Source organism: Nothoprocta perdicaria, unplaced genomic scaffold (assembly GCF_003342845.1).
Source record: "Nothoprocta perdicaria isolate Ctin4 unplaced genomic scaffold, notPer1 scaffold_118, whole genome shotgun sequence".
Taxonomy (NCBI): domain Eukaryota; kingdom Metazoa; phylum Chordata; class Aves; order Tinamiformes; family Tinamidae; genus Nothoprocta; species Nothoprocta perdicaria.
The window spans coordinates 864,371-878,024 of NW_020454294.1; the positions used below are offsets into that span (position 1 = coordinate 864,371).

At 38.5% G+C, this 13,654-nt stretch overlaps 1 protein-coding gene across 1 annotated transcript in view; it reads left to right on the forward strand.

Moving 5' to 3' along the window:
* The first annotated feature begins 9,068 nt into the window (after positions 1-9,068).
* Positions 9,069-13,654, forward strand: part of LRRC9 (leucine rich repeat containing 9) — a 45,219-nt gene continuing 40,633 nt past the window's right edge. The window contains exons 1-5 of the mRNA XM_026053746.1: positions 9,069-9,290; positions 9,748-9,843; positions 10,826-11,044; positions 11,665-11,805; positions 13,040-13,103. Of these exons, the coding sequence (XP_025909531.1) occupies positions 9,790-9,843; positions 10,826-11,044; positions 11,665-11,805; positions 13,040-13,103 (478 nt within the window). The 5' untranslated portion in view covers positions 9,069-9,290; positions 9,748-9,789. The remainder of the gene's footprint in view (positions 9,291-9,747; positions 9,844-10,825; positions 11,045-11,664; positions 11,806-13,039; positions 13,104-13,654) is intronic.

The following is a 13,654-nucleotide window of genomic DNA, read 5'->3' on the forward strand; positions in this document are numbered from 1 at the left end:
GTTGTGGGAGACAGTGTCAAAAGCCTTGCTGAAGTCAAGGTAGACAACATCCACGGCTCTCCCCTCATCCAGCCAGCCTGTCACCCCATCATAGACGGCTAAACCTTTTCTGGTGACCGAATGTCAAGAGGCATCAGAAAGGGGCAGAAAGAAGAAACTGGACATCCTCAGTCAATCTTCAGCGCCCTAAGAAAGCAGTGAACATTTCAACCAAGGACCCCTATGAAAGTTTATTGCAGGCTGTTTGCTGCTTCTTCACCCAAATGTCACCAACTTCTGGTTTTGCCACCATAATCTCACCACGGACCTTGCTAATTCTCAGGGAAATGCATTTTACTTCCCTTCCAGGCAGATGATTTAAGTGGAACAGATCAAGACAGAGTGGGGTGTGTTTGAGATGTCCTCCCATGGCACGTTAAATGAGTAGGAGGATCAGTATGGCCATTTCTGCCCCTGGAGCAGAAGTAGCCTCCATCTGCACGCTCCTGCATTCTCAGCAACTCATTTGCCTGAGGTTACATTGCATTATATTTCCTGTACTATCTGTCAGAACAATAAGCCAGAGAGTTCCTTGTTTCAGCTGAAAGCTGCATATTTTTCTTCATGCAATGAAAGGCCAATTTTGTTGTAAGGTCGCAAAAAAATGTTACTCTTCTGCTAGTGACAGTCCCCTCACCTAAACCTGTTTGAATTAATTTTTGAGAAGCATCTGTTTCAAATATATGCTCTTTAAAATACAAGGAATATCCTGGATTCTCTCTTTTCATTACATTTTACAATTCAAAAAAAAGAATTTACAATTCAAAAAGCATTCACATCTCACTGGTAAGAGAAGATTAGTCTAACCTGATGCTAGTTCAATCCTGAGTTTCATTATCGCCCTCATTATCTAAAATCTTCAGCATTTATCCACCATATTTYATTTTGCATTTCCCTAAAACGTGAACCAGCCTTGGAGGAGAGGAATCACTGCCTGAACCTGTCTCTATTTCCCCTGTGGCAGCACGGCCCTAGTTCTGTCACACTGCAAGAAGGTGCTGATGTGCTGGGTGGCCTTTTTAAAGCATCCTTGGTGGCTGACCAGCACCAAAGCCAAGCAAGAGTAACCAGTTAATTAAGCTTTGCCCTCTCATTTCATGGTGTGCAAGCTGAGAATCTGTCTTCCAAACATGCTCAGACAGTTTCTTAAGGCTTTATTCACCCATGCTACCACATTTAGTTCAGTAGAGTACCGCATACATCCTCTGTAGCCTTATTCATTGATGTTGTGAGTCAGCAAACATTTTGGCATACATTTAGCTTTATATGTCTGAGCATTTTAAAGTCATATTTGATCTGAAATTTAGTGCAAATCTGTTTCTAAGCTAGTGCTTTAGTCTCCTTTCTGGTTTTCTTATTTCTTATTACTATTTTCAAACATCTTTGTGGATCACAAATTGCAGCCTGAAACCTGGGAAGAATTTACCTGCCATCATGGCTTGGCATTTTTAAATATATATGTTTCATGGTACAAAGCCAAGGAGGAGAGTTGGGAAAGCACAGATTATTAGTTCTCAGTTTCCTCCAGAATAACAACTTATCTTACACTCATAGACAATTTAATCTCACCCACACTCACTCCTTTATATATTTTCACTAGATTTCTCTTTTCCTTTCTGTCTTATCTTCTGTTAAATATTTTGTTTTCTTTCAAGATATGAGCCCCAGGCAAAGCAATTTCTCCTGCTTATTTCTCTGGCTTTGTTTCTCCTTTCATGTTCACTGAACTCCTCCTCTCCTGTTCTGTTTTGTCTCCCTGTTTCTTGTCTCACAACCATGGTTGTTATCCATCAGTTTGGTATAACGGCCTCACCTGTGATTTTCAGTCCATTTTTTTTTCCCTCACTTTCTTTGTATAATTTCTTTCGCTGAATCCCCGCCCAGAGATGATCTGGGAAGCATTTTAATACTGTGAACTACTTTCAGGATGTGTTCTTCTCATTTTCAGAGAACTAAACCAAAGTCTTCCCTAGTTTTATGTGAAAGGAAGGGATCTCTCCCCACAATAGGATCATGACAGTAGGTAAATTCTCAGAAAGAGAAGTGACTCTTCAGAGAAGTGACAGGTCAGAGTGTCTTCAACCCCAAATCCCGGGCTTGATCCAGAATAACCAATAATCTGGCAGACTATTAGAGCTAGACCAATGTGGGGTCAAAAATATGATGCAGTGTGAAAAAACATAACAAAGTACCTGGTAGTGCTAGTGATCATTTTTCTTCTTCTATCAAATAAAATGGAGATCTCTTCTTGGTTATATTGGTTCAATGTTTATGATTTGGCCTGTTCTTGCAATGGGTGCTAACAGACATTGGCCCATGCAATTTTCATGTGTGTTTTTCACTTGGGTTTTTTTTGGGGTAGCAGTTACATCATTTTGGTTTTGCGGGTGTTTCTTTTTGTTTTTTTTTTTTAACTTCCTGCTCTTTTTCCAATTGCATTTAAAAAATCAAAGAGCACCAGTTTCAGGTATTCTTGCAAATGGTTACAGATACAGTAAGATCAAAGTCTAGAAATTGTGTGTATGTAAAATTCTCAACATCGGATTTCACAGAACCAATAGAATTATCAGGGCAAAGCCACCTACTTCACTTCAAAAAACAAAAAGATTCTTCTGAACCTTCGGAGTCTTCCTCTAGTTTCCATAGTCAGCGCAGGAAGACCGGTGTATGATATTATTAAAATAATTTTTCAGAAATGTGAATGAAGTGTTCCAATGCACTTCAGAAATTGTAATCCCATGCAGTTATCAGAGGACAGCAGTTGTCAAGTTTTTGAATACTCAGGTGCCCCTCAAACCTGGCATGTTGACTGACAGATCACTGTGCATTCCAGCTGGATTCTRTCATTTGGACTTCTGGAAATTCTCCTTTGCTTTGGCAATATCAGTATCTTGACACCTGTCATAGCAGACCCACTTCCATAACAGAAATCCACAGGTAATCTTTTTGCCTTAGAACATTTTTATGTATGTAGAGAAGAATGAAAGGTAAGTTTTTTGCTACATCTTTTCAAAAGGAATATATCAGCTGTGGTTCTCACAACAAGGCATGAATTCTTTGTTTTATTATATCATAAACTGAGCACCTCAAGTCCTGAAGCCCTCTTCTGAAAAGTGTATTGTTTTACATTAATAGAAGTTAATCACTCCTGAGTTTTTCTCCCAAAGTACAACAATGCTTAAAAGCCTTAGAGATTTTTAGATGGGTGTTTCAGTAACTTCTTCAGAATATTAACTTTCTGGTTTTAATAATTTCAAGTCACAACCTTCAGATTTGTTATGATATAGCATTTTTACAGCATGAACCTCATTAGAAATGAATGATTACGGGAGGGGAAAAAAGGGCTGATGATTCCGTTACATGATTTCAAAAAATGGTTTTATGATTTGGAGGTTTTAGAAACATTAACTTGTTTAAAATTATACTTTTTCTCCATCACAATAATAAGACAAAGTCATATTTCTTCAATTTCCTGCTATCAATCTCCAATTCAGGCATGTGAAGAAGAAACTGCATCTCTAATACAGCATAAAGGTCTATGAATTTGTATAAAAAGTTCTGAGAAGTGATGGAGACTCCTGACTTCAGCAGAGCATTAGAAACGTTCAGATTCTCCTCTCCTACATCAAAACCTAAAAGGCAGTGTGAAAATCAAAGTGTCATTGGACATAACTGTTGCACTCACTTTCTTTGCTAATTRGGATTGACTTTTACCATTTGTTTTTGATTTTGGAATTCATTTCCAGGGAACTTTGAGAAACAGATTAAAAAATAAAAATATTACTCAAGGAAAGCTTGGAAAGAGATAATTCTGCCTTGGAGCAAAGGAGTGAATTAGTTATCTTCTCAAGCTGTTGAAATACAACAGAAAGTAAAATATTTTTAAGCTTTCCTTAACCTGACTCTACAGGAAGACCATTACATTCTCATATCCACATTTTGATACTCACGATCTCTTTGTTCTACAAATTATGTTACCAGGTTTCTTCATCACAAGAAGCAAATAGCTCAAGGAGGATTTTACAATATCAGATTTAGGATGCTTTTTACATCGTATCTCTCGGTTTGGGTGAGACATCCAGACAGAACAATTAAGGTTTTATTTCATCCCGGAAAGCTGAACACACTTGTTCCAGTCCAGCAGGTTTTCAATTTCCACTGTGCCTCACAGACAAAGATATATGCCACTCACTGGGGAAAACAATGTAAGAGAAGAAAAGTAGGTGGGAAAATCTTCACTGTTTTTCATTACTGCTTTTGAATGCAAGCCTTTAGCCCCAGATGTTAGACAAAAGGTCACAATGCAAACCACAAAGGTGGTCCAGGAGGTCAGACTTCCTAGATGTTGCTGGTGACTGGCATTACAAAGCAAAAGCAGAACATACTCCAGCTGCTCAAGAACTTGAGTTACTTTTGAATACTTTTTTTTTTTAATACTTTTGAATACTTTTTGAAGACTGTTTTTTGCTTCTCCATACAATTTTGTAATGAATGGTCTCRATCTCAGCATAATCAAGCTCTGGAAAAAGAATATTCCTAGGTGTGCCACTAAGGTCAGATTGATGATTCTTTCACATCTTCTCAGGTGTGTGGGGTTGCAAAAACTCTGAATCCTTCTGTATAGAATGAACTCATCAGCAGTCAAAAATATGACCAGAAACCAATTCTGGCCTTCATTAGATACAAATCGGTCTCAACCTACAGGATTCAGTGGAGCCAAAAGATGGTCTGCAAATTAGGGCCAAACTTACTTTGTCACTTCTGAGCCTGCAATGAAYGACAGTCTGTGTCTCCTGCAAGATTCACATTTGCTTCAGTGGAGTTCACTGGAGTTTGTTCAAGTCCTTGAYGGATAAAGGGAAAAGAAAGAAGAAAAAGAAGGACACAGAAAAAGGTACTGTTCTCCAACACTGGTTATTGGTGCAAGCAGAGTTTATTCGCTTATAAAAATTGGAAACATTCACCACTAAGAGGAGAAGCCCACTTACATTCATATACAAGCCCATGCTCTTTAGAAAGGATGAAGAATTTATTCTTGAAGAAATGGTTTACTTTAACATTTATAAGCACTGGAATATACATATTTTAAGCTTTAAAGAACTTAATAGCTTTGGATTTTATGGCTAGATTACAAGGAAGCCTAACACAAAAGACAATAAAACGTAAATCTTGCAATTTCTTTTTAAAGATTACCATGAAAGTATCCAGAGGGATCCTCGTGGGTGCTGATTTGTAACCCAACTCAGACCCAGCTGAGATTAATGGTACAGAAGGATTCAGCACTGACACAGCACTACCCCACTAATGCTGACGCTGTGTGTTAGGATATTYTACTCAACTTAAAATGTCAGTGACTGGGTCCCTTTGTGCCTTTCCCTGACAGACTCGAAAGCACTCTGCTGCCAGCTGTATTTTTCCATGTGTATCAACATACAATCACTCAGTACAGCCTCAAAATTCCCTTTCATTCACTAAGGTCTGTTAGCAGTTTATCACCAGGCTTGATTTCCAGTTCTTGGCTAAGTTTTCTGGACTGCCTTGCCTGGACTGAAGCCATGAAATGAACACACTGCTGAAGGAACTGCCTTACCAATGCTGCATGTAAAAGAAAGAWACCTTCCCTGTGTTACTCTGTGCTCACCTTCTTTATAAATTCATCACTGGTCAATTTAATCAGACCACTATATTAGAGGTTCAGGGTGAAACTATCTGCTATGATGACCCTATATGATTTTCCTGAGTCAGAACACTTTAAGACAAGACTTTTCATGCTACAGCTATTTCCCATACAGTCCCAGTGTATTAGCTGGTATGGCTGGACTGTGATCATTTAATTCGGTGATTGGGACCATTCTGTACACGTGACTTCGTTATTTACTACTCAACAAGCCTCTGCCATCTGCATATTTAACTGCTTAGACCTATATTACCATTTAGATGGCCAATAAAATAATTAGAAACTTTGATTAGATTGATTAATAATCATTACAATGATTTTTCCCACAAGATCAGTTTTTAAGCCACTTTCTAATCTATCAATATGTGCCCTGCTAATTTCTATTTTATGCTACAATGCTTATTTTTAAACATTATGAACATGACTTTTTTGCTCTTCTTCATGGTACTATTTCTTTGTTGGTTCAGAAACTTGGTGGTTTCTGAACAACTCCCTGCCTTTGTTAACATTTCCTTCTTCCCAGTTACTCTCCCTGTCATTTATGCCAAAAATTCCTATCAGCTCTGGGACAGTGTCCCTCTCACACACAAAAAAATCTGGATATATCTATTACTGCATAGTGCTATTTTTTGTTTGCATAAACTAAGTGTGCCAGGATCATGAGTCACCAGGCAACTGCTAATTTATAGATCAAAGCTGAGCTCATTTCTGTCGGTTAGCATGACGTCCAGTCCTCAGCTGGCTCAAGCAGTTACTGCAATAACAAAAGACTGTGAAAGCAGTATCTTATCTATTGTTTTCATAAGCAGTAAGGCAGTTTTATTAGTTTGTTTGTTTCTTTTTTTAATCTCCCTGCATGGGACTTCCAAAAGTTATCCCCAAAGCATGATTTGAGATAATCCCCAAAAATGATTTGAGATAATTCAGGTTTTCCTCCCACATGTTATCCAGTAGTTTGCCGTTGTGCCAAAGGGAAATTTCATATAGATGTCCAATGCCTATGTCAGTTTTTCTGGGCAGTCACCCAGAGCAATGAGAAAATGCTACGATCCAAATGATCCAGAAATAAGCAAAATACAGGGCACAGGCTTACATATTCTGCTTTATATGCTCCGATTTGCTTCATTTACCTTAAACAAACGGTGAACAGTTTCSTGTAAAATCCAAGGAGTTTTAAATACAGCCAAGAAGCAGAGCGTGGTAGCATTGAGGTCTGCTCTGTGGCACAGGGAGGCAGCCAGGGCTGCTCGGAAGGGTCCTGTCCACCCAAAACTCACAGTCAGGAGCTGGTTCTAGATTAAAACAACAAACATTATACTCATTATTCCACTGATATTATTATATTAATACATATCATTATTGTGAGCGAAGAGGGATATGCTTTTAAAGTGATAATTCTGGGTTGTCCATAACCACTGCCCATCTCCAGCAACAACATACTTGAGATGAGACGCTTTTATCCCATGCCATCCTACAGGTGAAGCTGTGGCTTCCCAGGAATGCACACCAGAATGTCCCAAATAACATCCATGAATGCCAGTGCCAAAAACAATCCAGTGCTCTTCACAGACTGCAAGATACAGAAATACCCCAGCAATACCTAGCAGGCACAGCCTGTGATTACAAGCAGCATTATTTTAATGCTGGTGACCTTTCTAGAAACATTTAATGATGACTGCTTCACAATCTCAGTGAAAACAAATCACCTCCCATCCTATAAAACCAGAAAAAGGCAGAGGCAGAAAGGCATGTCCATGATGCACAGTGACCCATGAGATGYGGGTAAGCATCAGCTGCAAAAGTTTCTCTGCTGATCAGCAGAACAAGGGCAGCTTCAAAGATAAATAAGCAAAGCTCCATCAGCACTCAAACAGYCGCTTTGACTCTGCCATAAAATGGTTTCAAATTATACTGAAAGGCTTTAGCAGAATTAGAGCAGAATGTGCCGGAGCAGAAGGTGAAAGATAACACACTTTAAATGATTAATTCCATCAGTTTAAGTTTAAAAATCCTTTGCGTTAGAAGCAACTAGCAACTACCGCCAGGAAAAAAATGAAAATATTATATATGTAAATATTCTGCGTTTCAACAGCTTTAGAAGAAGCCAACACAGAATTATCCAGCAGTAACATTATCTGGCTCTTAATGAGCTGTGCTGGTGATTAATATTGTAATGCGGCCCCACATGTTTGCTGCCGTTGAGGAGATTAGGGATATTATGCACAGAGGTTGAGGCAGCCAGAGCAGGTCACCCTGTGACGACGGAGTCACTAGAAAGGACTGAAGGGATTTCACAAAGACGCTGATTTTTTACAGTAATTCCCCTCATCTTAAAGAGTGCTTCCCAAGCAAACCGTAATTCAGACATCGAAATTAATCTTTAAGCTTTAGTCACTCTGACAGAAACCTCAGAGCTACGTGCTTGAAACGAAAATAATTGCATTTTGCTGCTGTTTATACCTATACATATCTGGATTTGCATGAAATGTCCAGCTTATCAAATGCTTGATCTTTTTTTTTCCCTTGAATTAGAAAGCTGCAGTTTTCATTGCATTTCTTTTTTAAAGTTGTTCCACTGTTTATCTCTTAGGAGCGATGTTAATTTGGGAGGGCAAATTTAATGCCCTAGATTTGCCGTATTTTCAGACTTTTAACGTTTTTTTTTTCCCTGTAAGTGAAGTGTCGCACCTGTAGACAAGGGAAAACAAGACCTGGCAGGCACGTTTTTTACAGTGCAGAAATGGACGGCAGCCGCCTGCTTTACATGGAACCGGAGGGACATCTGGCGACATGAAGTAACACTGCAAGTGAAGGGCCACCAAAAGGCTTATCAGCCTTCTGAGAGCTACAAAAGCTGCTGGAGCAATATTTCCCCCCCCCCCCCTCCAAGTGGAAATGGGTAATAAACCTAAAACGGCGACTTTAAGAGGGACCCTCGTGAGTTTGAACGAAGCGGCCCCAGGGGGTGAAACACCCCAAGGGGGGGGGGGGGGGGGGAGGGAGGAGCCACAGGCGTTGCGCGGGTGCGCCGGCGGTGCCCCTTCCCGCTGCGCATGCGCGAGGAGGAGATCGCGCTCTGCGCATGCGCGGAAATAGCGTTGCCCCTGCCTTTCACCGCCCCTCGCTGAGGTAACCGCCATTTCCACGGCCCCGCCCCCGTGTTGTGTTCTCGCCTCTGATTGGTCTGTCCGTGGGAGGGGGCGAGACGGTCGCCTAGGAGACGGGCGCAGCCGGCGGTGCTTAGGTAACGGGCCTAGGCGCCAGGTACGCGGCTCGCGCAGCGGGGTCGCCCCCGTTAACGACCCCCATGTCCGCCCATAACTGCCCCTAATATCGTGTCCTGCCCTCAGCTGCTGTGACTGGATAAAATATTTTTTTTTCCCCTACCCTAAATTACTGGCTAGAGGCCAGAAGCGCTCATTTAATACGGTGGCAGGGCTTCAACGGCCACAGCGATGCGGTGGTGCATTTGGAGTGACTAAAATGCTCTTTGGGGGTTGCTTTGTGTGGACTGTGCTTCACCTAAGGTGTAAATGCCYTCATGGGAAAGAAGCTGCCTCAATCGCACAGATAGGTTGGTAATGTGAGATTAATCACAGCTGCTCTGTGTTTGAAATCTTAGGGCATTACACTTTTAATTCCATACAGATCATTTCAATGTATTTTCCTACATGTGAATCGGATTATTTTTGGCAAATTATAAATGTTTTTTTCATTTATACAGTGCTTCTGTGCAAATGCAGCTTACTGAGCCCAATACCTGTATAATTGGGTGCAATTCGTCATCTTTCTATATGGAGGTGTGCTGCAAATACCTTATCCTATAGTACTACTTSCTATACTGTCAGAATCTAAAAATATTAATTAGAAAAATAATTAACTTCCATTGTAACCACACCCTTGATTCAATGGGAAATACAGAATTTGGAACAAAGCCTGTGAGGGGTTTAACTTCCTTTCAAACTGCTTGAAAGTTGTGTCACTTATGAAGGTGGATACATAGCTGATAATTATACTGTCATTTTCACAAGAAAATACTAAGAAATGAATAATCACTGAGGAGAAGGCAAGAGATGACGCAAAGTGATAACCAAAATCAAAACCTTGAGGAAATAATTAAGGAGCTGGTAAGATTATCATTTGTGTACGCTTTTAATTTTCTCTATTTTTAATAGTTCTATAAATATGTGTATGCCTTAGCTAGAACATTATTTTAGAATATCTTGACTGTGATGTTGAGCATGCATTAATGATGTTCACGATGGTCTAAAGGTTTCAGAACTGTAGAGACACACTAGGAGTTACTCAAGGAGGATTTTTAAGGTACTATTTATCTKTTGTCTCCTTTTTTTGGTGGCCTACCTTGCAGAATATTCATGTATAGGAACAAAAACATTTTTTTTGGTCTTTTAATATAAATTTGATCAAAGTAGTTCATATAATTTTGACTCAGTCATTGATTTACATGAGATAGTTGTGAGCAGAATTGGGTAGCTAACTAAGACAATAAGAATTTTAYCTATTATGGTGTGGAGTTTTGAAATGCTGTCCAACTCCAGAGTAAGTCATCTCAACTTAGGTGTCCATTGATAATTTTCTTTATATGCATTTGTTTTTTCAGCCCTCATTTCAGACGACAGAAATCTATCATGCAATTCATGCATATCATGCAATATCATGCAACATTATTATATTGATTTAATAGAATCACTTCAGAAGTGAARAGCTACAAGAGTGATAGAAAACACCATCTATTCCCGTTCCTACACATACATGGATGAACATATACAAAAACATATACTAGTTTACTGAGAAAGTTATACATTTGTGGTGGTTTTAGTTTTCATTAATGTTAGCCTGCAAAAATTATTTTGTTTTGAATTGAAAGTCTATTTACTTACGCTTTTTTTTTTTTTTTTTTGTGAGCAGAAGAAAACTTCTTAACCATTTATTCAATATAGCCAAAATTGCAAATATGTCTTAGAGCAGTTTTTAAAAGACACAGTTGCTTATAAGGAATTGACTCTAACAACCCTTCAACATTCTGCTTCATAATGTGTATTTCACAATAGGGACATAAAATGAATAAGAGTTGCCTTTCATTTCCAGTGTGCATGTAATGGATTATCTTACGAGAAAGTTGATCAAGAAGGACTGAAAATAACGGCACTGGAGATGTTTTTCTCGGGTTATCCCAAAATAGTAGGAATGAAATATTTCCCAAATTTGACTAAACTCACTCTTCTTGGGCAAAGGATTCCGGAGATTTCAGATCTGGAGCACTGCCTGTTCCTCAGAGAGCTGTGGATTGCTGAATGCTGTTTAGTGGTAAGTTAACTATTTCTAGTTAACTCTGGTTAGATAATAGTAAGTTAAGGGTTAACTATTCCTAGCCATCTTTGGATAAATTTATACCTTTACAAAGATTATCATATTCCTTCATGAGCAGTTCCTCATCTGTTCAAAGAAGAAGGTGCTCTTTAAGGGAGTCAGGATTTGGTACCTCTTTACTAAAGTATCCAGTGATCTCATTACAAGCATGGATCAAATTACCTCAGTTAAACATTACAGGTTYTGTATTTTGGAATCTATCATGTTTTTTTTTTTCTTTCTTCTATTAGAGAAATTTTTTTTAAAAACTACAGTAATTGCATCAAAACCTTTTTCAGGAAGGTGATTACGATGAAGATATTTCAGTGAAAATAACACTGCCCTTACAACACACAATTTATTAGGAAGCATTGTAACTTCTATAGCTTTTCTTTGCTTTCTATAGCTTCAATTTTTTAATTGAAAAGGTTTCTAAATCAGTAGAATTCTGCTCTGTGGGTATGGTCTCAAATTATTTGGAGTTGCCTTACTATTTTCTGTGCAAGTTAATGACATATAGACAAAAGGAGTGAAGTTTTGTTGTTTGGTGCTGCAAATTAATACTTCTTCTATTGCAGAAAATACATGGGCTACAAAAATGTGTGCATTTGGAAAAGCTTTACCTTTATTGCAATGAAATTTCCCAAATTGAAAATCTGGAAACCCTATCAAAGCTGAATGTCCTCTGGTTGAATAATAATCTGATCAAGAATATAAAAGTGAGTCTGTGGTAAATTATGATTTATATCCTTCCAATATGTATAATGTCTATTATATCTTCCAATATGTATAATGTCTATTATATTAATGAAATAGTACCTACATATATCTAATAACTGGGACTTATTTTTACAGTTACTGAACAAGAGAAACAATTTTAAATATCAATACATAAGAATTAAGTCTGAAACACTATTTGGAAATAAAAGTTTTTTGTGCATCCTGTGTTATTTAAGTCATTTTTAAGACCCCTGTGATCCATGATGATAAGAATATTCTTTGGATTGTTTTCTTTTAACTCTCTAGATTTTTGTCTGCTCTTCAGTGTGGAGAAATAAACTCATATTCAGAGGAAGTTTTATCTCAACTTTTCTTCATTCTGTCATATGAATATTTGGTGTCCTTGCTCCCTACCCAAAAGTTAATACTTTCTGTGCTAACCTTATAAGTGGACACTAGTCCAGAACAAGAGAGAATTCTGGTCAGCCCTTTAGCATGTAGAGACCATTTAGTGCCTGAAATACTTCATTTTTACTGCCCAAACAGGGTCAYAGAAGTGCTATTCCCTTAAGCTCTTCCCTTAGGAGAGTCATGAAAAGATACATTACCAAGATAAAAGTAGTAAGAGCAGGAGATGCTGCTAAGGATGAATGGGAGCAAATCTTCCCAAACCTTGAAGGCCATGAAGAAGAGGAAGGAGAAATTGAAGCTGGACACAAAGGGAAAGAAAGAAAAGAGAGACCTAAAATTACAACTGGCAAAGAGCCAGTGTTTCCAAATTATTTTCTTTTATTAGAGAGGACACAACAAATACTAGTGGCATCCCACTGCAAAGGACTTCAGTGACCCCATGGAGAGAAGTGACTGACATGGGTGATTTAACTGCCATGATGATATCTCCAAGCCAATACACGGGCTGCAGTCAAAAGCTAATGAGTACTCGTGATATGGAGCATGATCTATGAGGTTCCTCACACACAGCTATGAAACAAGGAGCCAGGGAACTATGTTTATTTTCATTGCAGTATCATTTACAAAGGCTTTCTCATTGGGCCATACATATTTTCCCTTTTCATGTCAAAAGAAAGCTATAGTTTAAAACAGAGGCTAACATTATTTAGACTCCAGTCAAGTCTGTTTTTACATTTGAATGATCTGCCTTTTAGCCTACAGGCTCTTCAGCATTTGCAGTGCTGTATTAGATTAAAACTGTATTGTTTAAAACATTCACAGGGCTTACATACTCTGCAGAATTTACGAGAGGTCAACCTCGCTGGAAACTTAATAGAAAAAATAGGTAGGTGATGTCAGGCTGGCATTTCTAACATGAGCATTCTCATTGCTACCAAGGATACATGTACATGATTTGATGTTTCATTCCAATAAAAAAACCCATAGCAGCTTGCATGGTTAAGAATCATGTCCAATTCCTTTGTCTTGACCATCCCAACGCTGCTGTCAAAAGTCCATCGGACTGACCATAGTTTATACAAACTCTTTGTTACTGCTGGAGCCATGTCAAAGGAGGCAGAACACAGGTATGGGTGGGAAATGTGAATATGACGCATATCTCTTTTTCTTGTTCACTGCCTTTAGTATACAGAGCTTTTAGATTAAGTTTAAATCATGCTTGCTTGTTTTTAATGGGAATGTAAATCCTTCCTGCGTCTCTAAACGTGTAATAGATAATCTATAATAAATAAAAGGTGGTGTATATATATACACACTATTCCTACTCTTTAATGAATGTAAATAAATGTAAAATTGTATATCGTGTTTGACATAATTGTTTCTGTTAATGAGGTATGTTTTTTGAGGTGAGGAGGGAAATTATGTGGTTAAAACTAA